At 38.2% G+C, this 27,173-nt stretch overlaps 5 protein-coding genes and 1 long non-coding RNA gene across 7 annotated transcripts; 3 read left to right on the forward strand and 3 right to left on the reverse strand.

Annotated features, from left to right (window-relative positions):
* The first annotated feature begins 174 nt into the window (after positions 1–174).
* On the forward strand, positions 175–5,212 carry LOC100264133 (probable glycosyltransferase STELLO2). Its single transcript, XM_002284024.5, has 3 exons — positions 175–2,208; positions 4,234–4,360; positions 4,488–5,212. Exons 1-3 carry the CDS (start codon positions 518–520, stop codon positions 4,956–4,958), a joined length of 2,289 nt encoding a protein of 762 aa, XP_002284060.1. The 5' UTR covers positions 175–517; the 3' UTR covers positions 4,959–5,212.
* A 1,147-nt stretch (positions 5,213–6,359) lies between these two features.
* Positions 6,360–11,702, reverse strand: CHLH (magnesium chelatase H subunit). Its single transcript, NM_001281149.1, is given in 5 exon segments — positions 6,360–6,862; positions 6,951–7,427; positions 7,523–9,325; positions 9,853–9,935; positions 10,298–11,702. Coding segments are annotated over 5 exon segments (4,146 nt in total). The 3' UTR covers positions 6,360–6,484.
* A 1,537-nt stretch (positions 11,703–13,239) lies between these two features.
* LOC100253817 (uncharacterized) lies at positions 13,240–19,578 on the reverse strand. Of its 2 annotated transcripts, none has more exons than XM_010655474.3 (9): positions 19,101–19,578; positions 17,890–18,113; positions 17,744–17,793; positions 17,493–17,562; positions 17,295–17,400; positions 15,624–15,690; positions 15,305–15,380; positions 14,357–14,655; positions 13,240–13,636 (listed from the first exon to the last, which is right to left on the reverse strand). In XM_010655474.3, the coding sequence occupies exons 2-9, from the start codon at positions 18,047–18,049 to the stop codon at positions 13,553–13,555; spliced, it is 912 nt and encodes a 303-aa protein (XP_010653776.1). In that variant the 5' UTR covers positions 18,050–18,113; positions 19,101–19,578; the 3' UTR covers positions 13,240–13,552. The 2 variants fall into 2 exon arrangements, with proteins under 2 accessions (XP_010653776.1, XP_002284088.1); XM_002284052.4 differs by having other exon boundaries at positions 17,890–18,086; positions 19,101–19,563.
* A 1,300-nt stretch (positions 19,579–20,878) lies between these two features.
* Positions 20,879–21,828, reverse strand: LOC132254196 (uncharacterized). The gene is made up of 2 exons (XR_009466477.1): positions 21,717–21,828; positions 20,879–21,571 (listed from the first exon to the last, which is right to left on the reverse strand). It is a non-coding gene; the product is annotated as an uncharacterized LOC132254196 (long non-coding RNA).
* LOC100252179 (cytoplasmic tRNA 2-thiolation protein 2) lies at positions 21,174–24,344 on the forward strand. The gene is made up of 7 exons (XM_002278253.4): positions 21,174–21,505; positions 21,640–21,979; positions 22,073–22,159; positions 22,484–22,605; positions 22,767–22,845; positions 23,083–23,480; positions 24,050–24,344. The coding sequence occupies exons 1-7, from the start codon at positions 21,174–21,176 to the stop codon at positions 24,096–24,098; spliced, it is 1,407 nt and encodes a 468-aa protein (XP_002278289.1). The 3' UTR covers positions 24,099–24,344.
* Positions 24,345–24,519: 175 nt separating this feature from the next.
* Positions 24,520–26,492, forward strand: LOC104880173 (L-type lectin-domain containing receptor kinase IX.1-like). Its single transcript, XM_019221550.1, has 3 exons — positions 24,520–24,569; positions 25,181–25,434; positions 25,969–26,492. The coding sequence occupies exons 1-3, from the start codon at positions 24,520–24,522 to the stop codon at positions 26,490–26,492; spliced, it is 828 nt and encodes a 275-aa protein (XP_019077095.1).
* The last annotated feature ends 681 nt before the right edge of the window (positions 26,493–27,173 follow it).

The raw sequence follows: 27,173 nt of genomic DNA on the forward strand, positions 1-27,173 counted from the left end.
TTATGAGGGTGTGCACAAAGGAGAACCGCGTCACTGGGAGTCTGGGCCTGGGATCCAAGCAGCAAGCTCCGTTATGTTTCATATTTCGGAGCGTCTTTTTAAGGTTGTGGGTCCCACTGCCACGTAAGAAGAGCAGCTTTCAGCCAGAAGTTCATTGAAAGAGAAGCTTGACCTGCCATGGTCAATACTGGAAGTGAATAAATCCCAACAAATGTATATAATAAAGGAAAAATGCAGATCGGAAAAAGGAGAAATCATAGAGAAGAATATAGGTATATCTGTATATGAAGATGCCCCACCACACCACACTACCACCAAACTCAGCTGGTTGTTGCTGTTAAATTCAAGCTTAAGGCACCCCCACCACCTGTCGGCAGCTACTCTTTTTAGGGAGAGTGTGTGTGGGTCTTCTATTTGGAGGCTGAGAAAACGAGGGAGATTGAAAGGATTGAAGTAAAGCTAAGAGTAAGACAGAGGGAAGAGAAGTGTGAGGCTGGTTTTGAGTTTGTGGGATTCAATGTTGGTCCAAGATCGTTCAACTCCGAAATCACCAAAAACCCATATCAGAGCGCTTCATTCTCTACACCCAGATCGCTTCACTGAGCCCAAAAACCTCGATTTCTCTACATGGTTCTCCGAAAACCTCTACAAGATCGTCACCATTTCGCTCCTAATCGCCACAGTCGCAGCTCTCTTCTTCCTCCGCAACGTCGCCGACACCGCTGCTCTCGTTTCCTACGAAACCCAAGCGAAGAGCCTTGAGAAGATCGAATTCCCTCAAATTAATTGGAATTCAGTTGCACTCGTTTCAGATAAGTCCCCTTACGCGAATTTTCGATCCGAGAGATGGATTCTTGTTTCGGTGTCGAATTATCCGACCGATTCGCTTCGGAAACTCGTGAAGATTAAGGGCTGGCAGGTCCTCGCAATTGGCAATTCGAAGACGCCTTCAGATTGGAGCCTCAAAGGTGCGATCTTTTTGTCTTTAGAACAGCAGGCGAATTTAGGGTTTCGGGTAGTGGATCACCTCCCTTATGATTCCTTTGTTAGGAAAAATGTTGGGTATCTTTTCGCGATCCAACATGGCGCAAAGAAGATCTTTGATGCTGATGATCGTGGGGACGTGATTGATAACGATCTCGGAAAGCATTTCGATGTAGAATTGATTGGTGAGGGTGCTAGGCAAGATATTATACTGCAATATAGTCACGAAAACCCTAATCGGACCATTGTGAATCCCTATATTCATTTCGGTCAGCGGTCGGTTTGGCCGAGGGGATTGCCATTGGAAAATGTAGGCGAGATTGGGCATGAAGAATTTTACACTGAGGTGTTTGGTGGCAAGCAATTTATACAGCAGGGAATTTCAAATGGCCTCCCTGATGTTGATTCAGTGTTCTATTTCACCCGAAAACCAGGTTTGGAGGCTTTTGATATTAGGTTTGATGAGCACGCTCCCAAAGTGGCCTTACCTCAAGGTACAATGGTGCCCGTTAATTCTTTCAATACGCTTTATCATTCTTCAGCATTTTGGGCTTTGATGCTTCCTGTTTCTGTTAGTACAATGGCTTCTGATGTGTTAAGGGGTTACTGGGGACAGAGGCTTTTGTGGGAAATTGGTGGGTATGTTGTGGTTTATCCCCCTACAGTTCATCGATATGATAGAATTGAATCATACCCATTTTCCGAAGAGAAAGATCTTCATGTGAATGTAGGTCGTTTACTCAAGTTCTTGGTTTCATGGAGGTCAAGTAAACATAGATTGTTCGAGAAGATATTGGAGTTAAGTTATGTTATGGCTGAGGAGGGATTTTGGACTGAGAAGGATGTGAAGTTTACGGCTGCTTGGCTTCAGGACTTGCTTGCCGTTGGGTACCAGCAACCAAGGCTAATGTCACTAGAATTGGATCGACCAAGGGCAAGCATTGGTCATGGCGACCGGAAGGAGTTTATTCCTCAAAAACTACCATCAGTCCATCTCGGAGTTGAGGAAACAGGGGTGGTGAATAACGAGATTGGGAGTTTGATTCGGTGGAGGAAGAATTTTGGTAATGTAGTGCTTATCATGTTCTGCAGTGGGCCTGTGGAACGTACTGCACTGGAGTGGCGATTGCTTTATGGCAGGATATTCAGAACTGTAGTTATTTTGGCAGAGCAGAAGAATGCAGATCTTGCTGTTGAAGAAGGGCGCTTGGACTTTGTATACAAGTAAGTTGTTACTATCACATATCTTTACCTTCCAACTAAATTTTCACTGTCAGTGGCACGGCATCTAGTTTAGATTCTGAATTTGTTTTACTTTATTCTTTTAGATAATTTTTTTTTTTTAATCAGAAACAAGAAATGTGTATATTTGTTTCATTCTTTTAGATAATTGAGGAGAAGGGATTAGCAGTTGGAGGATAGTCTGGCATTATATTCTGTATGGATTGTTACATTTCAAGATATAGGTATACTTTAATCTCGGATAATCTGTCAATCACAATATTAGGAAAAAATATTGTTGGGCATGGCTAAACCATGCACATAGCAAAAGTCATGGGAAAATTTGGACATTGGCTGCCAAAATGATTTTTGACGAGTAAATATAAATATGACAATGGTCTAGTCTGGGTTTTGCACTAATAGTCCTTTTGTCACTTTATAATTGCTTGAGCCTCCTTTATTAAGTTATCTATATTGAAGATTTTTTTACTTTTGGTTTAACTTCTTTCATTCCAGAAGTGATATAAATTATAATTTACTGAAGCAAAAAAGAAGAATGAAGACATGCCTATGTTATGTGATACTATAATTCTATGACATTAATATATAAAAAAATTATAGCTGCAAAAGTTGAGATGTTTGAACACACTGCCATGGAGTAAACTTGAGAGCTTACTAGTTCAAGCATATTTTCTTCAATCAAGCACATTCCTTGTCTAAAGAATTAAATTTAACCTTTATGAATATGACAACTCTAGCTGGTACATGCCTATGAACCCCCCAAAAAAAATACTCTTTCGATGTTACATATCAGTTATGAAATTATGAATTTGAGTAGATATTGTGATTGTTGCTGGGTTGCAGGGGGGCAGGAAAGTACATGCTAGATTATAAGCAGTAGTTGTCATCATTACTTGGTAATGGCTATAAGTGATAAGTTCAAAATTCCTCTTTAAATGTTCTCAAAGTTGAAGGTGGGATGGGTTACCACAGTTTGTTCTCTTGGAGGTAGTTTTTCCAAACTGGTGTTATGTTAGGTGACAGAATATGGCTAGGTTTGTCTTTATTAGCCATTACACAGGAGTTGAAATATGGCTTTTATATAGTCATACAATAGTTCAGCATAATGCCCACTATTACTACCAATACCCTAGCTGAGTTGTCTACTTGTCTTGATAGCCATATACTGCACCATCTGAGGTTGGTTTAGGGATCTCATCCAGGCAAAAGAGGTGGCTTTCATCAAGTAAGAGGAGACCCCTTTGTTCCAAATCACTGCTTCCATGGACTTGGGCTGTAAGAACTGAACTGTATTGACTTGGTTATGGTTCACATACTCAATAGAAGTAGGCAAAAGTTCAAAATTAAGTGGTTGGACAACGTCACTGGTGGGTTGGTTTCAGAATTGACTTCTAGTTGAAAGCCTCTTGCTAACCGTGTCATTATTCCTGCGCTTGTGAAAAGGAGGGTATTTATGAAGCAAGATGGCTTTATATATTATTGAGGTTGTGCTGATGCTCATTTGCAGCGCTATTAAACTACTTTTGTAAAATTAGAAGGATGAGAAGTGGACTTCCCTGGGAAGCTTCCCTCTAAAACTAGAAAAAGTGGGCACTTTCTGCTTTTGCTGTAGAGAAGGTAGTGTAGGTTTTCTAGAAAAAAAAAATTGGATCTAGTCTTTCCTAGTAATAAATAGTCCTTAGGTGTTGCTTTCTCTATATTTTTCCACTTCAAATTTCTTCCATCTAAATTCTGGTTAGGGATAATGTCAATTTTAAGTTGTTGCTTGCTTTTAAATTTAAGTTTCTTGCAAGCTTTGGTTGTTATGTTGTCAATTTCTTTTGGCTTTAGGCATGAGGTTGTTGTTGATAGTGATGGAAAACCAATTGGTTGATGTGGCATTGGAAAAGTTCTTTCTGTATTGTTGTAGCTACCCCATATCATTCATCTGAAATTTTGCTAAGGTAGCCCCTTTTCACATTTTCCCTTTTCTTCTTTCTGATAATATTGTCTAATTTTGCTTTTCAGGCAACTGCTCAATATATTTTCTCGCTTTACAAGCGCAGAAGGTTTTTTATTCCTTCATGACAATACCATTCTTAATTACTGGAATTTGCTGCAAGCAGACAAGAGCAATCTGTGGATTACAGACAAGGTAATATGAGTTTCAAATACTGTATGTATGTTGGCCATGCATGGGGACTTGTGCTATTTTATTGCCATTTGCCAATAACCAACATAATCACTTAACTCTTTTAACTCTCAAATTCAATGGCGTTCAGGTATCCAAGTCTTGGTCAACTGTTTCGACCAGTGGCAACTCAGATTGGTTTTCAAAGCAAGCTGATATGGTAAAGAAAGTAGTCAGCATGATGCCAGTTCACTTCCAAGTCAATTACAAGGAAACTATAAACAGTGACCAGCTCCTCACGGTATGCAGCTCTGATGTATTTTACATTCCTCGGCGCTTCATTGCTGACTTTACCGAGCTTGTTAATCTAGTGGACAATCTGGAAATCCATCACAAGGTTGCAATACCCATGTTCTTTCTATCAATGGATTCACCTCAGAATTTTGACCCAGTTCTTAGTAGGATGATTTATGAAGAAAACCCACCTTCTACCAATTCCTCAACATTTTATTCTGACAAAGTACCAGCTGTTCACCCCTGGAATGTGTCAAGTGAGCAAGAGTTCATAAAGCTTATTAGAATCATGGCAGCAGGTGACCTTCTTCTGCTGGAGTTAGTTTGAAGGCAAGGAGAGGTTTTTGATTCAGGGGCAAACCCAAGAGAAAGGAAGAAAGAACATGTACCACCTTGTTAGTTGTTACGCCAAGTTCTGTAATTTTTTTCTTTTTTCCTGGGGGAGGTTTCCTATTTTCTTTTCCCTTTTGTAGATTACCTTGTATGATTCATTTACTGGTTGGGGATCTCCTCCAAAAAGAATTGTTACCTTTTCCACTAGTTTGTGGGTATATGAAAAAAAATGTTTTGTTGGCAGTCCAATTTATTCCTCAAATGACTGGGATTCATACTGAGCAAGAAATTGGAAGCTGGCTTTGACTCGGATATGTGTTTGTTCTCAAGAAGCATGGGAATATAAGGGGAGAAAAAAAAGTATGGAATGTAAGGATGTGTTTGAAACTGTTTTTAACAGGAAAAGGGAACATGTTTAATAAGCGTTTAACATAAAAGAGAATTTGTTCTGAAAATAAATTTAGAATAAATTTAAGATGTTGTCTGTGGTAAGAATTTTTATATTGTATGTAAATGTATTATCCCTTCATGGAAAAAAGCCAAAAACCAAAAAACTATTTTTATATTTAAGTTTTCAAAATGAATTTTATTCTTAAAAATAATTAAGAATTGTTTTCTAAAATATTTTTATATACACCGTTAGAGTATGTTTAACAACGTTTTAAAAATATTGTTTGTTTGGAACAAAATGTTCTTTGGAAATTCAAATATGAAACTTATTCTCATGGAAGTATTGTATATACACTTATGTGCAATGCAAGAGCATAAATTCTTGAAGCATATCAAGGATCAATTGTTGCTCAGCACAATCTGAACAAGCTTCAAATCTCAACCTAGAAAATCTTAGATAACTCATGAAAAAGTGGTAAAAGAAATAATTTTTTATATATTTGATTTTATTATAAAAATAAAATAAAATTAAATATAATTAAAATTAATTAAAAACTTGTGAATTTTTAAATTATTTAATATTTATATGAGGTAGTTAAAATAAGTTAAATGAATTTAAAGTAATATATAAAAATGTTTTAATAATTTTTATTTTTCTTTTTAATTTTCTTTCCCTCAAATTTTCTAACTTGCTTGCATCAACAAGAAGCCATGGATCAAGCTTCCTCAGACCTAACTTGCTAGCATTAAAAAGAATTAAGAAGAGATTCAAAGTACATTGATGATTATTTCTCTATTGGTGTTGGGTTTCTAGTTGCTACCAGTTTCAGCTTCAGAATTGTTCCAGCTTTCATGGTAATTAAAACATACAACTAAAATAATGCTAATCATCATGATCACAGTGATGACAATGAGGCTTTTTGGGACCGAATCTGGCAAGTAAACTTCACACAGAAGAGAGACAGGGCCCTGAAAACGAATTAAATCAAAGAGGTAAACTGGAAAACAAATTCATATTCCAAATATTTGTGGAAGTTACATCTATCCATCCTACAAAGCAACAAGAAAGAGCTCAAGTAAATTGATGTAGTTATTTGCACTCGATTTTCTCTATAACAGTTGGTTCATAATTTACCGATCAATTCCTTCAATCTTGTCCTCAACTTCTGAGTACAACTGCCTCAACTTTTCGATATTATCTTCTGATGTTTCCCAGTACCCCCTTCCATTGGCCTCCAAGAAGGTCTGCACCAACTTCCTGAAAGAATTCGGATTGGTGTTCATGAGTCTCTTTAGCATCTCCTCGTCTTGAATGAAAGTCGAGTTGGCTTCTTCATAGACCCAATTGTCAACTTGGCCTGAGGTTGCACTCCACCCAACTGTATTTGTCAGCCTCTTTTCGATTTCCCGGACGCCCTCATACCCACTTGACATCATTCCTTCATACCATTTGGGGTTCAACAGCTTGGTCCGAGCATCAAGCCGGACAGTCTCAGAAAGTGTCCTCACCTGCAGCGTAACAAATTTGAGCTTACCCAGCTGAAGAGAAGGAATGATCAGCATAAGAGAATTATACGATAATGCTGATAATTCTCACCTGGGCATTAGCTGTGGTTGTGTCAGCAATGTATGCATTAGGCTTCTTGCCGTCCTTCCTTAGGCCCTGCACTAGATTAGTGGGATCTGAGTCGAAGTAGTGACTCACATCAGTGAGTGAGATTTCTGATGAGTCAAGGTTTTGGAATGTGGCATCAGCTGTGCTTAGAGCCATCTCAAAGACCTTCCTCTTCTCAGTCATGCCTGCACCAGGGGCGTCACAGTCAAATGCGAAGGACTTCCGGCTCAAGTACATGTCTTGCAGCTGCTTCTCATCATTCCATGAGGAATTCTCAACAGCAAGATTTATATTGGATGAGTATGAGCCTGATGCATTAGAGAAGACACGGGTTGCAGCGTCTCGAACCTCAATGCCAAGGGCTTGAGCTTGCTCTAGTGCATGCTTCCTGACATAGTTCTGGTCTGCTGGCTCGTCTAGCTCAGCAACCATCTTCACTGCCCGGTCAAGGAGGTTCATCTGAACAAAGAGAAAATGTTGAGGCACAAATGATCACCAAAGAGAATTTAACATAGCTGATCAAAGGTAACAGAGAGTATGGAAAGGGTTTATACCTGGTTGATGAAGAGGTCTCTGAAGACTCCTGAGCAGTTAACAACAACATCGATTCTAGGCCTTCCAAGCTCTTCGAGACTAACCGGCTCCACCCGGTTGACACGGCCAAAGGTATCAGCAACTGGCCTCACACCGATCATCCACAGGACTTGAGCCAGTGACTCCCCATAAGTCTTAATGTTATCCGTTCCCCACAACACAAGGGCAACTGTCTCAGGGTACTTTCCACCATTGTCAGCCTTCTGCCTCTCAAGCAACCTATCTACCACAACCATTGCGCTCTGCAATGCTGCTGCAGTGGGTATAGATTGTGGATCCAGGGCATGAATATTCTTTCCTGTTGGCAACACTTTCGGGTTTCTAATTGGATCACCACCAGGACCAGGCTCCACATATTTTCCCTCCAAAGCTTGTTTTAAACTTCTCAGCTCATTATCTGCCACGACCAGCTTCAAACACTCTCCTAGGAATGCAAACAATGTTCTAAGCTTCTCCCTGTCCGCCTGGTAAAATTTTGTGCTTGACAAGTATTGAACCCAAGGTTCATTCAAGCCAAACCCGAAGACTGAGGTCAGCTTATCAGCTACATCAACAACTTGACCTTTCTTATTAGTTGTTCGCTCCACAAAGGCAGAGACAGCTCCACGTGATGTGTCGGTAATTTGGCGAAGAAGCTCAACATCCTTCAGTATTCCCTTGTCACTTCCTCTATAGACATCCTCAATATTTCTTCCAACAGTCTCAGCTAATATAGCTGGGAGTGATGAAATCCCCTCTTCAGGACGGTTCAATGCAGCAATGTTAACCAGTGTTGCAACAGCTTCCATTGCAGATGGAGGCTCGCCAATGACATGTAGCCCACAAGGCAAAAGTCGGGACTCAATTTCCATAATTTTAGAATACACCTTTCCAACCACAAGGTCTCGTTCTTTTGCAGAGATTTCTTCCCCTTCATCAGGAAGGCTCACATCCTTGTCAAGATTGCATTGTTTAGCTGTGCTAATAATGGAGCTCACAATCTGCGGGCCACGACCCGTGTCTTTGAGAGATTGATACGAGGAGATAAGCTCACTAAGTTGCTTGAGTCCCTTGTAAAGTCCAGCGTTTTCTGCGGGAGGAGTCAAATAGCTAATGGTATTTGCATAGCTCCGGCGCTTGGCGATGGTGGCTTCAGATGGATTATTAGCTGCATAGTAATAAACATTGGGAATATTCCCAATAAGACTATCAGGGTAGCAAACATCACTCATTCCAACCTGTTTTCCAGGCATGAATTCAAGTGACCCGTGAGTGCCAAAGTGAAGAACAGCATCGGCCTTGAAAATTTTCTCAACAAAAGAATAGTAAGCTGCAAACCCATGATGTGGGCTAGCAGATTTGGAGAAAAGGAGCCGCATAGGATCACCCTCGTAGCCAAACGTAGGTTGAACCCCAATGAAGACATTTCCATACTGTTTTCCATAGACCAAGAGATTCTCCCCATCAGAATTTAGATTGCCTGGAGGCTTTCCCCAGCTCTCTTCCAATGCTGTAGCATAGGGAGTAAGGGTTTGATACTCCCGGACACCCATTTTGTAAGCAATATTGAGATTTGGGCTGCTGAATTTAGCTTCTTTGTCATGAAGCACATCTTCAATCAGGGATTCAGAGGTCTCTGGCAGGCCCTCAACATTGTAACCATCCCTTTTGAGTTCTTTTAAGACAGAGAAAATGGAGTCGAATACGTTAAGGTATGCAGCTGTTCCAACATTTCCTTTGTCTGGAGGGAAACTGAAGACAGTGATTGCAAGCTTCTTCTCTGCCTGCACATATTTATGATCACAGGCTCAGAAAAACATACTCAAATTTTGTTTAAGTCAGTTCTTCACAAGGAACCAAACAGGAGAAATGGAAACCAACTAAATTATAATTCAACAGCATACCGACACCTTCTTGGTGCTCATGATTGTTCTATAGAGTCCCTCTTTTATGGGCTAATGTTATAGAGTCTTATCTCATTTTCATAATTCCACATCAAGCAAATTAAAAAAGAATGAAGATAGAAAACCATATCAATACTCATAAGTTCCATAAAGGTATGGTAAATCAATTGAAACAAAATACTAGTTGAACCATTTAGATAAGTCCAATCTTTCATTCTGTCAAACTGTGAAATATTAACATTGATGAAATAATTCATCATCAAACATAATTCATAAGTTTAAACAGAGTTTAGTTCTTTTTTTGGAGGAGAGGGGCGGCATTCAAGTTAATTTAATTTTGAGAAAATTTACAATACCCAGGAAATATAACATGTAATTTACCAAGTCTGTAGTAGAAAGGCAAATACCTTTGATTTCCTTTTAAGTTCAGCCCATCTGATCGCTCTGATGCAGAGTTGCTCAACCCTCTTGTGTAGAGCATGCGATTTCCCTGCATTCACATTGCATTTAACCCTTCCATAGATCAGCTTCCAAACACATTGTCATAAAACCAATTGCAAACAAAAATTCAATTTTATTAGCCAAACAAATCACAAGCACGGACAACAATAGTCTCGTGCATCTTAGCAATTTGAGTGTGCATGATGTGTGTCTGTGGAGACAGAGACAATAGTGGGACAGAAAACAGAGCATCAAATAGAGGGAAGAGCCACTGAACCACCGTACTAGCAAATGATAATAATAGGCAAAGAGACCAAACAGACAGCTATAAACCATCCCACTAAAAGCTCTAAACAACTGAAAATGGAACAAACATTAAAGCAGAAATACTAAGGTAAAAGCTTCACTTGCCTGTTCTAGGATCCCGGCCAGCAAAAACAATGGGCTCCATGCCTCCATCCAGCTCTGGAAGAGCAACCTGCAGGGCAACCTGAATTGGGTGAAGCCCCAGAGTACTATTCAGCCACTCCTCAGTTGTTTGAAACACCAAAGGCAATGCAACAATGTAAGGAACATCAAGTTTCATCAATGCCTCAACAGCCCTTGGATGGTCCTGCCTCGCTGGCCCCCCAACAAGAGCAAAACCAGTCAGGGAGACCACTGAATTCACGAATGGCCTCTTAGTAACCGGATCGATCAAAAATCTCTCAACTGGGCCTGAAAAATCCAGCCCTCCCGCGAATATCGGTATCACTTTAGCTCCTCTTGCCTCCAGCTCCATAATCACAGCCACATAGTGACTCTCATCCCCAGTAACAATATGACTTCTCTGCAGAACTAGCCCAATTACAGGCGCATTTGGGCCTTTAAGCTTCTCATTAGCATCCCTCCTAGTTCCATACCAATTCAAATACTCCTTCACGTCATCATACATACAAGGAGCCAAAGGATGCCAAATACCGCTATCCAAGAACAGAACCGGATCTGAATACTCGATTTTAGTCCTCTTCAGGGCTGGAACATAAGACCCAGAAATCATTTTCAAGAAATTCATCAAATTATCAGGGGACCCACCAAGCCAAAACTGCAAACTCAGTATATAAAGCCTAGCATCTTGAGCCTTATCACTAGGCAAGTACTTCAAAACCTTCGGCAATGTCCTCACGAGCTTCAACATACTGTCTGCAAACCCAGCGGAGGACTTCTTCTTCTTGAAGAGCTGAAAAAAGGGACTCTTCGATTGCCCAAGCTGAGACATACTAAAAGAACCCAACTTGTTTAGTCTCATTACTTCAGGCATTGAAGGGAACACCAAGACTGCATCCAACCTGTCCCTCTCCTTCTCTACTGCAGCCTTAACCTTCAAGGCCAACTCTTCCACAAAAATCAAAGACCCAATAAATATATTTGCGTCCTCAAGATCTTTACAGAAAGTCTTGTAAGTAGCTTCATCCCGAAGCTCCTCAACCAAGTAACCCACAACTTGAAATGAAGCATACCTGGCTTTGCTGTTGAGAGTCTGGACAGCGGCCGTAAGGGCTGACTGGTATTGAGCTTCCAACACAACATACACAACTTTGACTGTGGGGAGGCCATGATCGTTGTCGGGAACAATTCTACGGACTTCGGGGGTGGTTTGGGTGAAAAGGCCATTGCCAATTGCGGCACATTTCACTCTCAGGCAGGACTTGGAGTTGGCTTGGTTGGTTTTCTTGGGAAGAAAAGAATGAAGAAAGTAATGCTTTTGGGAGAATGAAGAGAGTTGGTCCACTTTGGAGGTGGGTAAAGTGAATGGGGAAGACACCAAAGAAGCCATTGATGACCAACCCCTGAACTCTCAACAACACTCCTCTGTTTCTTCAATGGAAAGAACGAAGAGAAAGAAAGGGAGATGGCTTTGGAAGATTAATTCAATTGGAATGAATCTGCCTCCGTTGCAGTGTTGTTTCTTCTTCTCCTTCCTTCTTCTTCTCTTTTGGAGGGGAAGGTTGTGGGTTTATATTTGTGGAGAGGAGAGCAACAGTCTGTTTTTTCAGTTAGTGGTGGAACGAGGAACACGTGGCAACAAGGGTTTGAGGTTGAGTTTTGCCCTGCGGGGAAGAGAGAGTGAGAGAGAGACAAGGAGGAGAAATGAAGGAGGAGTGTGCTTAGTCTATCTATTGAGGACATTCTGATGAAGTTTCTTGACTCCCCATTGGCTGATGGGATTCCCCAAAAAGTGGCATCATGAGTGAAGATATAAGAGAATATTTTTTAAATTTTTTTTTCAACTAATATTTGAGTTTGTGTCTGAGAGTGAAAAGGGTCTGATATTTTGTGTGTCCCCAACGGGACCAGGTATCTTAGTTTTCGGCCAAGTAACTTCCCCACCGACGTCCCACATAAAATCCCAATTTCCTCACTCATTTGAGCCTTTGTAACAATTTTTTTTTTTTAATTTTAAAATGTTTTATATATATATAAAATTTTGCGGATTATGTTAGGAATGGTAAATAGGAGACTTAAATGTCTATCATGAATGTCATCAATTGGTTAGATTCATGGAAGAAAAAGGTTTAGTTCCCATACCCTTTTTTCCTTTTAGCGAAAAGCATAATCCTTGAACATTTCAGCAAGTCCATTTCAGTGAAAATAATAGTTCAACAAGTGGTCTATTTCAGTGAAAACGACATCACTGTGAGGGGGTCGAATGCAATTCAATGTCTGTTAGAAGTCCCTAAGTAATGTGCGGCATTTTCAATTTGCAAGCGAGAAATTGGTTTTAAAAATGAATGGTATTTAAAACCCAAATTAAGTTCAACCCAATCAATTGTTTGAACTGAATCAAATCTTAATTTTCCCATCACTAAAAGATGATCGATGATCAATTCGGCTTAGATTACGAAGAGCCTTTTGAAAACCATTCATGAAAATAGTTTGGAAAATAAATTTTAAGTGTTTTCAATTATCTTTTGCAGAATTATTTTAAGCAATAATTAAAAATGTATGAAATATTATGAAACCTTTTGCATTATACATAAAGGTACAATATTTAAGTTCTCAAACAAAATTTTGTTTCAAAAACAATTATAAAAAATGTATTCAAAATTTGGTTTTTGAAAATTCTTCTCTAAAACTTTACCAAATAAGCTCAATTACTTTTATTTTTAATAAGGAGAACTAAGTTGCCGGATAACTGGAAGCCCAAAACAGATGAGTTGAATCACAAAGCTCCTGAACAAAACCCAATATCAGTCATCAAAGACCAGAGCTTATCCCCGTAGCCTCCCCACCCTCAAAAACTTACTGCAAGCAGCTTACCAGCGCTTATGTAGAAATCATCTAACTCACTGAGGTTTAAAAGAGATTTATAGTTCAAATAAAGGCAATGGTCTAATATTAGATTAAAAACATAGAAACACGTATTTTATCCCATCTCTTATCATCATGTTCTGACCCGCCTTAAAGACACTTTCTAATCATACTGAACTGCTCTCAGTATGCTGAGAACCAAGTCGCCCACATACACAACCAAAATTGACCATTGGCAACACCTACCATGGATCTTTCTCCACGTATCACTGCTGAAGGAAGACGAAATGAACAAACATGACTTAAAAACAGAACAGCTACTTACTAAATGTGCCGACTAATGGGAAAGCTTCCTCTTTAAGATAGACAGAGAACCTAATCCACCTCCATATCAGAAATGGCTTCATTCAGAATACTCTTAAGCTCCTTCACTCTTTGCCTTGTTAGTGCAATGCAGTCCTGCAGTCATAGCATCCTTTTACCCGTTAGCAAATGAATTCAGTTGAATTCTTTTTTTCTTTTTCTTTTTTATTTTATTTTATTTTATCTGGAGCTGTTCTATTGTCTTAAGAAAAACATAATTACAACTACCAGAATCAAATAAAATTAAATTTTATTTGTAAAAAATGTGTTCTGCAAACTTCAGTAAGAAGGTATGATACCCTGTACTCCATTCAAACAATACTCATACATGCAGCTATCTGATCTTTGGAAACAATCATGCGTACTTTAAACCAAGACAACCAAGTTGGTACCTAACAGCTGAACCAAATCGAACATCCCTTAAAAAGTTTCAGATTTTAACAATGCAGTGGCAATGTGCTCAAGTTTTTACTAAATTTGAAATACCAGCCAACTTTAACCCTCATATATAGAATTAGCCCAACTCCAATAACTTCAAATTTTTGTTATAGGAATTCCATTATTCCTGCAAAGACTGGAATAGACGACGTAGAGATAGATTTTATGACCTTGGTCACAAGGCTTCTATGACCATGATGACCATATTCATACATACCTCTATGTGCCAATCATCAGGGTTTAAGCATAGAAGATTGTGGAATCGGCATCTTGGATCATTGTATAGCATTTAGTACATTGGTATATTTGAGCCACCCCCTTAACTACACAGTTGTTCTAGTGGTTTAGATACAATCAAAAGATCAAATATTCACTGACCTGCACAGCTGATGCATAGGCAAGAACTGGCCCGCCTGGCTTGTAAAGTGATACAAGCTGACCAGATGAATCCAAAACCACAGTTACAAGAGTTTCCATGATAGACTCTTCCTCTGCGGTGGGGTCTGCCAGGATGTAATTCTTGTGAAGTATGCATGTCAATGAGAATGGCAAGCTACTCAGCGTGAGCTTCCTCTTCCCTTTATTGACTGGCTCCTTCTCTGACTTCCCTTCCTCATTTTCCTCAGAAACAACTACTACTCTTCCCTCCTCATTCAGAGAAACTACTGGGATCCGCACTGTAAGACATGGAACTTAATGATCATTAAGGCAGTTGCAAGAAAAAGGTACAAGTTAACAGTCTATGTTTTTTTTTTTTTTTAATAGGTAAATTTTTGTTCCCATTGGGACTTGAACCTGGAACAAATCCTCCTCATCCCTTTACCAATTGAGCCAGGCCTCAAAGGCAGGTTAACAGTCTCAATTATATATCATCTGAGTGTGAGCTAACACAGAATTTCAGAAAGTTTATAACCACAAGGTCTACTTTCAGTGGAGAACAAATAGAATCCTGGAATAGCAGACCTCTAGAAGCACTCTGTGTTTAGCTTATGCAGCCGACAAATTTCCAGACCCAACCATAGTCGAGTCCTACATGAGATTGTTACAGGATAAAACATTAAAATAACCAGGTGATCTTGGAACATCCAATTCTACCACAAATTTTAGACAGTGGAAAATTTGTTGAGAACAATGCCAGGAGAAGTTCCCAAGTTTCTTGACTGGTAATGAGGCAGAAAAATCCCAATAACCAAGATGGCTTGCTATTTACTCATACAAAATCTGTGGATCAGGTTTCCAGTAAGTAGGCCTAGTATTTAATGCCTGGCCCTAGAGGGGAAAACCCATGAAAAAGAGCAATGAAAATCTAAATAGCGCGAATCTTACAGTGAGAGAAGGCAGCCACTGCTGCAAGTAAAGCAGCATCAAACAGAGAACCATCTGCATCCAAACAGTATATGTCCTGCCAGATACCAAATGTATTTCTTTGTCATTCAATACAGAAACAAAAAAATGCACGATGTTCACACTTGGCTAAAGTCACTCACTGAGAGCACCAACTAGTCACTAATTTTACATGTTGGAAGCCAACCACTACTGCCAAAAACTACTCAAGAGAGCAGGCTAGTCTGAAATGCTAATTATGCTGACAGCATGCTTCCAAAATTTATAAGAATAAAAGGACCCAGAAGTGAAAAAACATTACCAGGTAGGCCATCCAAGCAGCTTTTCCACTGACCAAGGATAATTCTTTCAAATTAATCATGCCAGAACTGCAACATCCAATTAATCATTCAAAACATAGCAACAATTACATTGGAAAATGGTAATCATTATATGAGAATCCTGATTATCACATGAAACCAGCATCAAGTCTACACACAATTTTTAAAAAGGGAATAAAGAAAAAAAAGAGGAAAAAAAGTAATAGGCTTCAAAATTGAAGGAACATGTGACATTTTGAAGTAGTGAAAAACAACCTGACAGCTGTGATTCGATACTAAAAGAAATATTGCTCCAGAAAGAGCTAAATAGATAAATTGCACCCGTTTACCTGATCATCCTGACCTTAAACAATTGGGATAAGACCTAATTGAATTGAATTAATGTCCAACCTAAAATTAACTAAAAATAAGTTACATTTTCAAATCATAAAAAGTGAAATCAAAACTAAAATCCTATTAACTGAATAAGTGAAGTATTAAAATATACAACTCTACATACCTGTTTAGATGTCTAGGAATTTGTATAAAAAGAACTTATCTTAAAATTGATCAGAAGACTAAATAGAGAGAGAAATCCAAAACAAAGAAACAGAATCCCACATGTGGACAATGAGATCTTTACAATAGCCGTAAGCTAATGATTGGACAGCAGAACCCAGAATCATTAGGCACCATGAGATCATCCCAAATTGCTAAACCACTTGTCATATGCTAATATGTCTTCTAAAACAACCAAATATTCATCTTTATGAATTTTGGTGTCACTATGGCACTATGTTGTCAAGAAAGAAGCATGATGTAATACTTGCAACTGAAATGAATAACATATTTCAGTTTTTTATTCTGTTTACATTTTTTTTTTAAATGTACGGTTGGCTATATCTCTTAGCAAACGATGACTGATTATATTCCATATTTTCCAAATCTAACCAACAAAATTCCCACCAATACGAAGCCCCACTAACATATTCAGTACAATAATCTAATAAGTGGACCTGACAAACAAGCTACAGCAGGCACATATACAGATTACACAAGTCAATTACATAAATTGGCAGCTCTATACCCTTGAGAACACTTGCCCAGTATGGTACCACTGCCTTGGTGAAATCAGCGTTTGTTATGGTCCCATGTGGACCTGGACCCCAAAAATGCCCAAATATACCAACACAGAGGTAGTATTGTAATTCCCCACCCCCACACAACCCCAACCCCCTCTCCCCCCCATATTGACACTCATTTTGCTGTATATACTAAAAGGCTCTCACATATCATTTGGTCGGATGCATAACTAATAAGTCGAAGACTTGCAATAGCCATTCCTTGTAATTTCCCCCCCTGTATTGACACTCATTTTGTTGTATATACTAGAAGGCTCTCACATATAATTTGGTTGGATGCATAATTAATAAGTCAAAGACTTAGACTAGCCATTCCCTAACAAAATATGCATAAGATATGAAGATAGATATTCTTAAATACATAAGGCAAAAAATAAAAATTAAAAGATAAAAATAAAAATAAAAATAAAAGCTATCAAAACCTCTCACAAAACAAATAGAACTCAGAACACAGAAAAATCACAATTCTCAGTTAGTACACATTGGAGAGAGAAATGAAGAGATAACAAGGAAGTGACAACATTGACATGCCTTAAAATAGTGTCAGATAATTGCTTTGAAACAACTGGAGCTTCCTCAGCTGGCCTGCCAGGCCTGACAAGTGGAGAACAAATTGGAGGCATGTAGAATTCTATAGCTGAGAACAAACGAAATCTGTTGATACCATATAAAAGTAATGTGAACAGGGAACCAAAAAGAAAAGAAAATAAGCAGTTGATGATAATTAACCGATCGAGCCTTCATCAGGTGACTCCTTGGGTGGTGTCATGACCTCCATCTTAACAGCAGCCAACATGGTCTGTACAAGGCTTAAACATAAAAGTCTTTGAATCATTTATCCACCAAACATAAAACTCTATAGTGCAATGCATGTGGATGTGAGAGAGATTGTGTTGAGCATGCATGCATGCCTTGTGTGTGTGTGTGTGTGTGTGTGTGTGTGTGAAAGAGAGAGAGAGAGAGAGCTAAAAGGCACTTACAGTGCAACCAATCTTTGCTAGTGCTGATCCATCAGCAGAAGCAACAGCCCCTATATGACAAGGATTATGAAAAGCATTCAGTTTAAGCAAAAAATGAGAAGTGGAGAAATGCATATTTTCCTTAGCTAAAGCAAGCTTCAACTAACCAAGGGCAAGGCTTGTATCTCTAGCTCTTCCAAGTGGCCTGGCATCAGGGCGTATGGAATCAAGGAGAAAGCGTTCATGATAGCGAAGAGGGAAGAGGCGTCTGAAAGCATCCACCTCCATCTCTGATGACAGGTCCCCAGAGACATTTGCAGACACCATTTTTTTCAATGTCTTGTTCCCCAAGACTACCTCAAGGCTTGAAAATAACAGCAGTTTAAGAAATCTAAACAAATGCATTACTTTCATTGATAAAAAACAGTTTTTGAATTGAAATTACATCTACAAACACCACCCCCTCCCCCAAAAAACAACAACTACTACTCATTCAAAAATTAAAATTATAAGATACAAGAAAATATCAACTTAGAACAACCTACTGGCTACTGTGTCCTACTAAGCACTAAAAGCAAGGAAAGTAAAAGGCAAAAAATTCATGATTCAACGTTTAACAAACTAAAGATCAGACGACATGGATACGGTTCAATAACATAACATGATACTGCAAGACTGACCATGTGGCTGGCATTTTAGTGAATGAAATCATATTAGGTGCAGCAAACACTGTAGCCATTTCCAGAGTAAATCTGATAGGTTTGTCATTGAGGCCACTCGGAAGTTAAATTAATCAAATTCTCTTGTTTTTTTTTTTCATGGTGACCCTTTCCTGTCAATCCAAACATGAGACCAATTCCAATACCATATCAACATCCCACTAGGTGAATGATACTCATCCCCAATTGAATAAACCCTGATAGCCAATTTCCAACTCCCCAAACAATACTCGAAAGTGATTCATGACAACAGCACAACAATGAATTTAGCATTCCATATCTAGCTACAAAATGTCATCGAACTCATTTCCATTCATCTCCTGAGCAAGAAAGTCACACAACCATTCATCGTGGCTAAACCCCCATCACCAAAATATTGGTCGTTTTCTTTTGATTTTTATCCAATATTGCCAAACCCACGCTTTGATTCTCCCAATGATTCTTTTCAACAAACACAGGCTTGTCTTACCACACACCCACAAAACCATTCATCGACCGCACAAGAACCCGGAAAAAGAAAATCAAGATTTTGCAAAAAAAAAAAAAAAAAAAAAAAGTCTTCAGGGAAAATCTGCACATTGAAACAAACACCAATCGCTCTTCGAACCACCCAAACGGAGAATTAAAAGAAGGTAAACAGAAGATGGAAGAATCGATACCTGTAGAAGAGAGAAAGTCCTACGAACAACCCTAAATGATAATCGGAGAAGAAACCAAGAAACGGGTTATAGCGTCTGGTGCTCCGCCGCTGCCACAACACTGAAGCTGGAGTGACACTTGTTGAATGAGAGAGGGTCCACGACTGGTCCTCCAATGCCTTGTGTTTGCCCCCGATTTGCTATAACGAAATTATATTCCCCTACACCAAATTTGAATCGAGGCTCCGTCTTAATCCCCCAATTTCTTCTTAAATTGAAAGGGATGAATTTGCTTTGCAGGGTTTTTCATTTGAAGGAAGAAAATATTTTATTTTCTCTAAATAGTTGTAATATTACAATTCCTACTCAAACATTTTCTCCAAATTATTATTTCTTTTATGTGCTAACATGAATGAAATGATCATCATTTTATAAATCTAAACCCCCGACCTTTTTTAGCCCTAAAAAATACTTATTCTGAACCAAAATGACAACACTCTTTCCTTAAAATGCATATAAATAATCAATATATTAAAAAGATATTTATGTAAAAAAATATATTACTTTTCAACAAGGAACTTAGATTTATAAATATGAGATGTTTTAATTCCTTTTAATCAATTAATTATTTTTTATAGATCTAATTCAATATCTTCTTATGTTATTACTATCGGATTTTTGGATTCTATAATGAAAAATTCGAAAAATTAAGTAAATATTTAAGCTAATTTTGGGTAATAAGGAAATAGCATTTTTGTAACAATGTCTAGCATTGCTTTTATATAGATTTTTTAACCATCACTGTTAATACTTGACCATATTTATATTGAAAGTAATTTTAATAAAAGTGTTATATATATATATATATATATATATATATATATATTTTAAACATCACTTATAAAGTATTTTTCATAAATACAATAGAATAAAATTTTCAATATTATAAATGATTTTTTAAAATTTTAAATGTATTTTTTCAAATTTTGTGAAATATATATTTTTTAAAATACACTTTTTAGGTTAAAAGCATTTTCTAAACTTACTATCTAACTCAATTTAAGAGTATATTTAACAATAATTTTTAAAAACGTTTATAATATGTTAAAAATGTTAAAAGTATTTTTTTTTTAAATTACTATTAAACATAATTTAAGAATGTATTTAACAGTGATTTTTAGACATGTTTATAATATTTTTAATATTTAAAAAATAAAAAATTTCAAGTATTAAAAATATAAAAAAAAAAATTTTAAATCACTACCAAATAAAAATAACTTTTCATAAATCACTTTAAACTATGCTTAATTTTTTTAAAAACAATATTTACAAATTTGTTAAAAATAGAAATGAGGAAAACCCCCAATATAATTAAAAAATTTACAAATAAATAAATAGACATGGATTCTAAGACGGGAATGGCAGTGAGGTAGTGAATTTAATTTATTTTCCTAATGAGAGCTGGAGTATTAAAAAATATATAAGTTTTATACAAATGTGCTTCCAAATATTAGAGTACATACGTTGGGAATGGGAGGTCATATCCTAGTTCAAGCTTGAAGATAAATTATTAAATTATTATCATTCAATAAAATAATCTCTAACATCGGAACAATTATTAAATTTAGAATATGTAGATGATGGCCTCTAAATTAAATTAAAATGATATGCTAATAATAGTATTAGTTAGTAAATAATGATTTAGTTAAATATATATTCAATAATTGTCAATTATTTATTTTTAAATTTATAATAGAAGAAAGATAAAAGACGAAATAAAAATGTTAGTGGAGTCCCACTAGAGCAAAATTTGCTTCATTCTCACACTATAATTGAAACCATATATGCAATTATTTTCGTTTAAAAGCTTAAAATAAACAACTATATTTTTCTCCACTACACTTGAACCTTTCGACTCCAAAGTTGTGCCCAGAGAAAACCCTAAACTGGTTCAGGAAAAAGAATAGTCCATGAGGCGGTTACGGTAACGGACTTTCCAAACACGTCCTAAATAGCACCAACGCCAAAACCCTACACGCTTCACTGGACCGGAACCAAGAAACCCTAAAAGTGCGAAGTCGATAGGCGATCGCCATGGCCTGCGGCGCCGGAAATTGTCAGTCCGGTTGCTTCCGGGACGACGACGACTCGGTCGTGACGGAGAAGAAGAAGTTAACCAATCGGACTCTTTCAAGTGGCAGCGATATCGACCTTCCCAATCACCATAATCTCTGCCTCAAGTGCAAGGTGAACGAGACCCTCGCCTCCTCCGGCACAGTCTCGGTCGACGGGGACATTGGCCGATTTTGCTTCGATTGCTTCCGCGGCAATCTATTCGGCAAGTTCAAACTCGCCGTCACCTCCAACGCTATGATTTCCCCAACGGATAACGTTCTTGTCGCCTTCTCCGGCGGTCCTTCTTCCAGGTCTTTTTCTCTTCTCAACTTCGTTCATCATCAAGTATACATGCAGCGGTTGTACCAATGAGACAGCTGCAATACATTTTCCAGGGTTTATATTTGTTTTCTGTGAGAAAACAAATAATACTTTTCTTTTCCAGGGTGGCGTTGCAATTTGTACATGAGATGCAGCATAAAGCGCAGAAGAATTTTGACGCAAGTAGAGATAGATCATTACCTGTATTTGGTGTTGGCGTTGCTTTTGTCGATGAAAGTGCAGTTTCTCGGATTCCTTCCGATGAATTTGACAAAGCAATTCAAGATATGAAATCGATTGTTTCAAATTTAGCTCCTCCAGATAAAGCCTTTCACGTTGTTCCCATTGAAAGTGTATACTCTTCAAATGGAAGGGATAGATTGGAAGAGTTGCTGAATGCTGTTAAGGACGTAACAGGGAAGGAAGATCTTTTGCAGCATCTGCGGATGTTGTCATTGCAAAAGGTTCAGCTTTGCCTATTTTATTATTCATATGATTGCAAGCATTGAGGAAGGAAAGTAGATTTAATTATGCTGAATTCTCTATTTGTTTTGCAGAATGCTTATGAAAATGGGTATACCAAACTTCTTTTGGGATCATGCACATCGAGGATTGCTTGCCATGTGATTTCTGCAACTGTGAAGGTTTGGTTTCGGTGTATTATTTTATAGCGTTCTTAAATTGAATGATTTAAGAATTATGAACTTGTTATTAGAATTTTTTTTTTTTTGGGTAACTTCTGAAGGAACACTGCAGTCATCCTATTACCCATGACCTGTATCTATTTTTGATAAAAGTGGAATGGTTTCTCCAATCAAATCTTAAATGAAAAGCTGGAAGTAATACATGACTGATGATCTGAATCAATATTTGATAAAACTGATACAGTTTTTCCAATCAAATCTTAAATGAAAAGCTGTAACTAATACATGTTCAATGACATAAGCTTGTGTTTCATTTGTTTTTAGGGCCAAGGTTACTCCTTACCAGCAGATATACAATATGTTGATGCAAGGTGGGAGATCCCTGTAGTGCTTCCACTTCGTGACTGTCTTGCACAAGAGCTGAACATGCTTTGTCGGCTTGATGGGTTTGTCATTCATTCCTTGTCCGTTTGATGGGTTTTTTTTCTTGATTTAGAGTTATGTTTTTTTTTTCAGTGTAAAGGGATTCGTTTATGATAAATGTGGTGAAGTAGTAAAATTAAATCTATTACCATATGATGGGGCTGATATCATATTGGCAGGGCAGTTTGAAGACCATGGAGGTGCTTAATAGTCCTCATTCTGGCATCAATGGCTTGGTTGCATCGTTTGTTACACTTTTGCAGGTAGGAAGGGGCTTTGGATTACTCTTTTCCTTTTAATTATATCATTTTAGGCTGGGCTTAGAAACCAATTTAGGAAGAGTGACTTCTAACAGCCATCAGAGTCTGCCATGCAATTCACTTGGAGATTACACATTGATCTGTTCAATAAACAGCATCCAATTTTCTTGAGTTAGAAAAGATTCTGAACGTGTCCCTAGTCATCAATTCCTTATGGTACTCCTTTTTCATTTTTGGCAGGAAGAGAACCCTTCTCGAGAATGCACGATAGTAAGAACAGCTGGAAAGTTGACTCCATTTCATTTCAATCAGATTCCAGAAAGTGATGACTCTAATGTCCATTTGGCATCCCGACGGCGTCAAAAGAAATTCAATCTCAAGCCTAATGAATCTGTACCCCCAGAGTCATATTGTCCTATCTGCAATAGCCCACTTAGCAAATCTGATCATATAAATTTGAGCAGTCTTGGGAGTGATCAAACAAATGCTGATATTTTTGGGGCTACTTGTTGCCCAAGTTGCCAGTTTCAGATACTTCCCAAAGAACCTGTGTCTATGGAGCATTTTTATTCCCTTCTTCCCCAGCAGTTTGTTGTTCAAGCGAAGGACAGAAGCTTTAGTATGCAGAGACAGCTAAGGTGATAATTTATATCTAACATCAACACAACCTTTATTATTCAATCCAGGAAAGGTGAGAATTTAGTAGAGGATGGAAGTTCTGATAACCAGAGAGTAGTAGGACCTCTCTTAGGATTATTTTGGTTAAACGTGGATTGCAAGCAGTGGACTTTCCTGAAATTTATGCCTTTCAAGTCTCAACTTTGATATATCATCTGTTGGAGAAAGAAGAGGGATGATGGATGATATGGACCTCATTTTATTTCTTTTACACGAATTTTTTTTATTGAAAATATACTAAGTATTCCAAAATCATCCAATCATTATGAGGGATTTGCTGATGATTTCCCTCAAGAGGTCAAGGTTCGGGGTCCAGATCAGAAACATGCATCTTTTGTGATTAATGCCTTGTGCTCCAGAAGGGAGTCTCAAATCCTAGAGTTTTTTGCTTTTTTGTTTGTGTTTTTGCATTTTTTCCTAATGTCTTGTAGATGAAATATCCAAGTATCTGTTTTCTTTTTACTCGGTTGTGTGTTAATTTTGCATGTATATTTTTAAAAATGTTTGAAGCTTCCCTTGTTGCTTTCAGGGAGCAAATACAAGATTTCCTGCTATCCGATAGCGAAGATGGAACCTGAACTCAAAACTCTTAAGGCTTGTCCCATTTCGGATGTAGGTTTTCTTCTACGTGGAAGCTTTCGAAAGATGGTGATACTTGCACCTACAACTGTTAGAAACATGTCGCATTTGGAGGCTTCCATTCTTGCAGATTATGTAGTGATTTTTTTTTTTCAAATAATTAATGTGACAGATATAAGGAGTTTCTTGATTTATAGAAAGTGCTGCAGATATAGAAAGCTGGGAATTCTCCTGAGTTACCAAGATGAACATTGCCTTTATCTTACCTCAAGAGCATGCAATAAAAAAGGGAAGAAAAATTGTTGGAGTTTGTATAGCGTTGAACCATGAATCCCCCATTCGACAACCTCACCTTTTCGTCGCAACCTGATTGAAATAACACTCCCTACATGTATTTAAGCTTTTGGGTGGCACAGTGTAATGGGTATATTAAGGAGGTTAAGAAATGTCAAGGTGTCGGAGTGTGATTGGTTTGTTGTGCTGCTGCTTGAAGCTGTTCAAGACCCGTGACATGAGCTAGACTTCGTCGCTAAAGTTTGATATCTTACAGCATATATCTTAAAAGCATATGAAAATCTCTCACCGTCTTTTTCAACTGCCCCTCTCCTAATGTCTCTTTGTGTTGTGTTTGCTGATGTGTCGTCTGTTTTTTCTCTCCCATCTTTGGTGTTTGTTTTACAAGGATTAGATTAACACATGGAAGATTGCCATTCCTTTTGTCTGGCTTCCACCCTTCCATCCTTTTGATCCAAAAAGGATGATAAGATATTCTCATTTTGGTATATCATATTAAGATCTTAAGACTAAGCAACGGCCTTCCCACTTACCAACAATATCACGAACGACCTTCCTTGCTGCAGAACGCCACCCCTTCCACTCACCAACCATATATCTCATCCTCATCATGTTTGGTAACATCTTATGCACATCTCTTCCTTGCTTTCTACCTTGCTGCAGAACTCCCCTTCAATTGTATCACCTCTTGAAAAGGTTCGTAACCATGTTTGTATACAACACAACAAAATCTCATTTTTTAATTTTCAGGTTCTCTATCTTGTTTCTTCTACCCCTATACATGTAGCAATCCAGGGGCTGGCAATGAACTCAGTGAAGCTGCTCCTGCCTATGCTAAGAACTCTTCCCTCTTCTCTGATCTAGGCAGATCCTACTTCAAGACTGAATTCGGTGGGCTGTTTTACACAATAGATGTAATTTCTTCCAACTACACAAATGAAGAGATAGGCATGTACAACCAACCAGAGTTCAGTAGCATCTCTATCAGTTCAATCATGTATGCCAGTAGGGATGTGGGTTCTCACCATGTCAATGCAGATAGTCTGTGTTTTCCCTACAGTGCCATCATTGAGAACACATTGGCAGGATTAACATTTTATCATGTACTGAACTTTGTTAGGATGATCCCAAACTTCAGTATTAACTTCTATTTCAACAAGACACAGGACATTTCAATTTGTTGGAGGTGTCTCGTCTTCTTCCTAACCCTGCATTTAAGGCCAAGATATGCTCTACAAACCTATAAGAACAAATTGTTAGGCTTATCCCATTCGACAAAGCATGATACCATATCCAGGGAAGTTTTCACCCAACAACCTGTATATACCAATTGGAATCAAGCATTTTTTTGGGAGTCTTATTCAGGTTTGGAATATTCTCAAGGGGTGTACTGTTCAAGTTCAGGAAAAAGACTATCTGGACAGTAGTTTGTATCGTTCTTTTGATCACTGCACTTGGTGTAGGATGGCTGGTGATATGAAAAAAGAGAACAAAAACAGCAGTCAACAACAGCTGCAGCATGCATATAATTGAAGACATTGAAATAGTTTATGCCTAAGAAGTTTTCTTATCAAGAATTAGCTGCAGCTGCCAAAAATTTTCCTAGTTCAACAATGCTGGGCCAAGGAGGTACTGGACGTGTCTATAAAGGGTTCTTAACTGATTCAGGTCGCATAGAGCGAATTTGGGCAAGCTATGAACATGCTAAAGAAGATTTCATGGCGGAATTGAAGATCATGAGCCAGTTGGAATGCAGGAATGTGGTATCATTGATCGGTTGGTGCATTGATCAAGGGGAACTCCTACTTGTCTATGATTACATGTTTAATGGTAGCCTAGACAAGTATCTCTTTGGGAACAACAGAATGCACCTCTCGTGGAACCTCTTTGGGAACAACAGAATGCACCTCTCGTGGAACCTCAGATACAATGTGGTTCTCAGCTTGGCTTCTGCATTGCTTTATCTTCATGAAGATTCTGGGCAATGCATACCCCACCGGGATGTCAAGTCAGCTAATGTGATGTTGGACTTCAATTTCAATGCTAAACTTGGTGATTTTGGGGCAGCTCAGTTTCTAGATCAGCTCTCAAACAATTAAGGCAGTGGGAACATTAATCTTGGTGATTTTGGACTTGAATTTCAATGCTAAACTTGGTGATTTTGGGGCAGCTCAGTTTCTAAACCCTTGATTCAGCTCTCAAACAATTAAGGTAGTGGGAGCATTTGGCTACATAGCACCTGAATATTACCATGAAGGCAGGGCAAGTACAAAATCTGACATATATAGCTTTGGAATTGTGGCTTTGGAAATTGCTAGTGGGAGAAGGAAACATAAAGATGAGGAGAGTCATCTAGGGCTAGTGCCCTGGGTTTGGGAGCTCCATGGAGCTGGAAAGACTCTAGATGCAGCTGATGAGAGATTGAATATGGATTTCAATGCTCACGAAATGGAAGGTTTGTTGATTGTTGGACTGTAGTGTGCTCACCCAATTAACATGGAAAAGCCTTCAGGAAGACAAGCTATTGAGGTTCTCAAGTTTAAAGCCCCATTACCAGGTCGTCCAAATGAGATGCCTAGTTATGTCTACAATGTAACGCACGCCTCCACTTGCAATTTCAAATCCACCCTCTATTACATCTAGTCTTGACATTGGCCGATGGTGTCCTCTAGCTATCAGTCATTCTGATAATACCGGTCCAAATTCAGCACTTGACTTTATACTTGCATTTTACTGTTTAATCTTGTCTTCTGGTATGCATTAATACAAGATCAGAAATG

This window comes from Vitis vinifera, chromosome 8 (genome assembly GCF_030704535.1).
Source record: "Vitis vinifera cultivar Pinot Noir 40024 chromosome 8, ASM3070453v1".
Classification (NCBI taxonomy): domain Eukaryota; kingdom Viridiplantae; phylum Streptophyta; class Magnoliopsida; order Vitales; family Vitaceae; genus Vitis; species Vitis vinifera.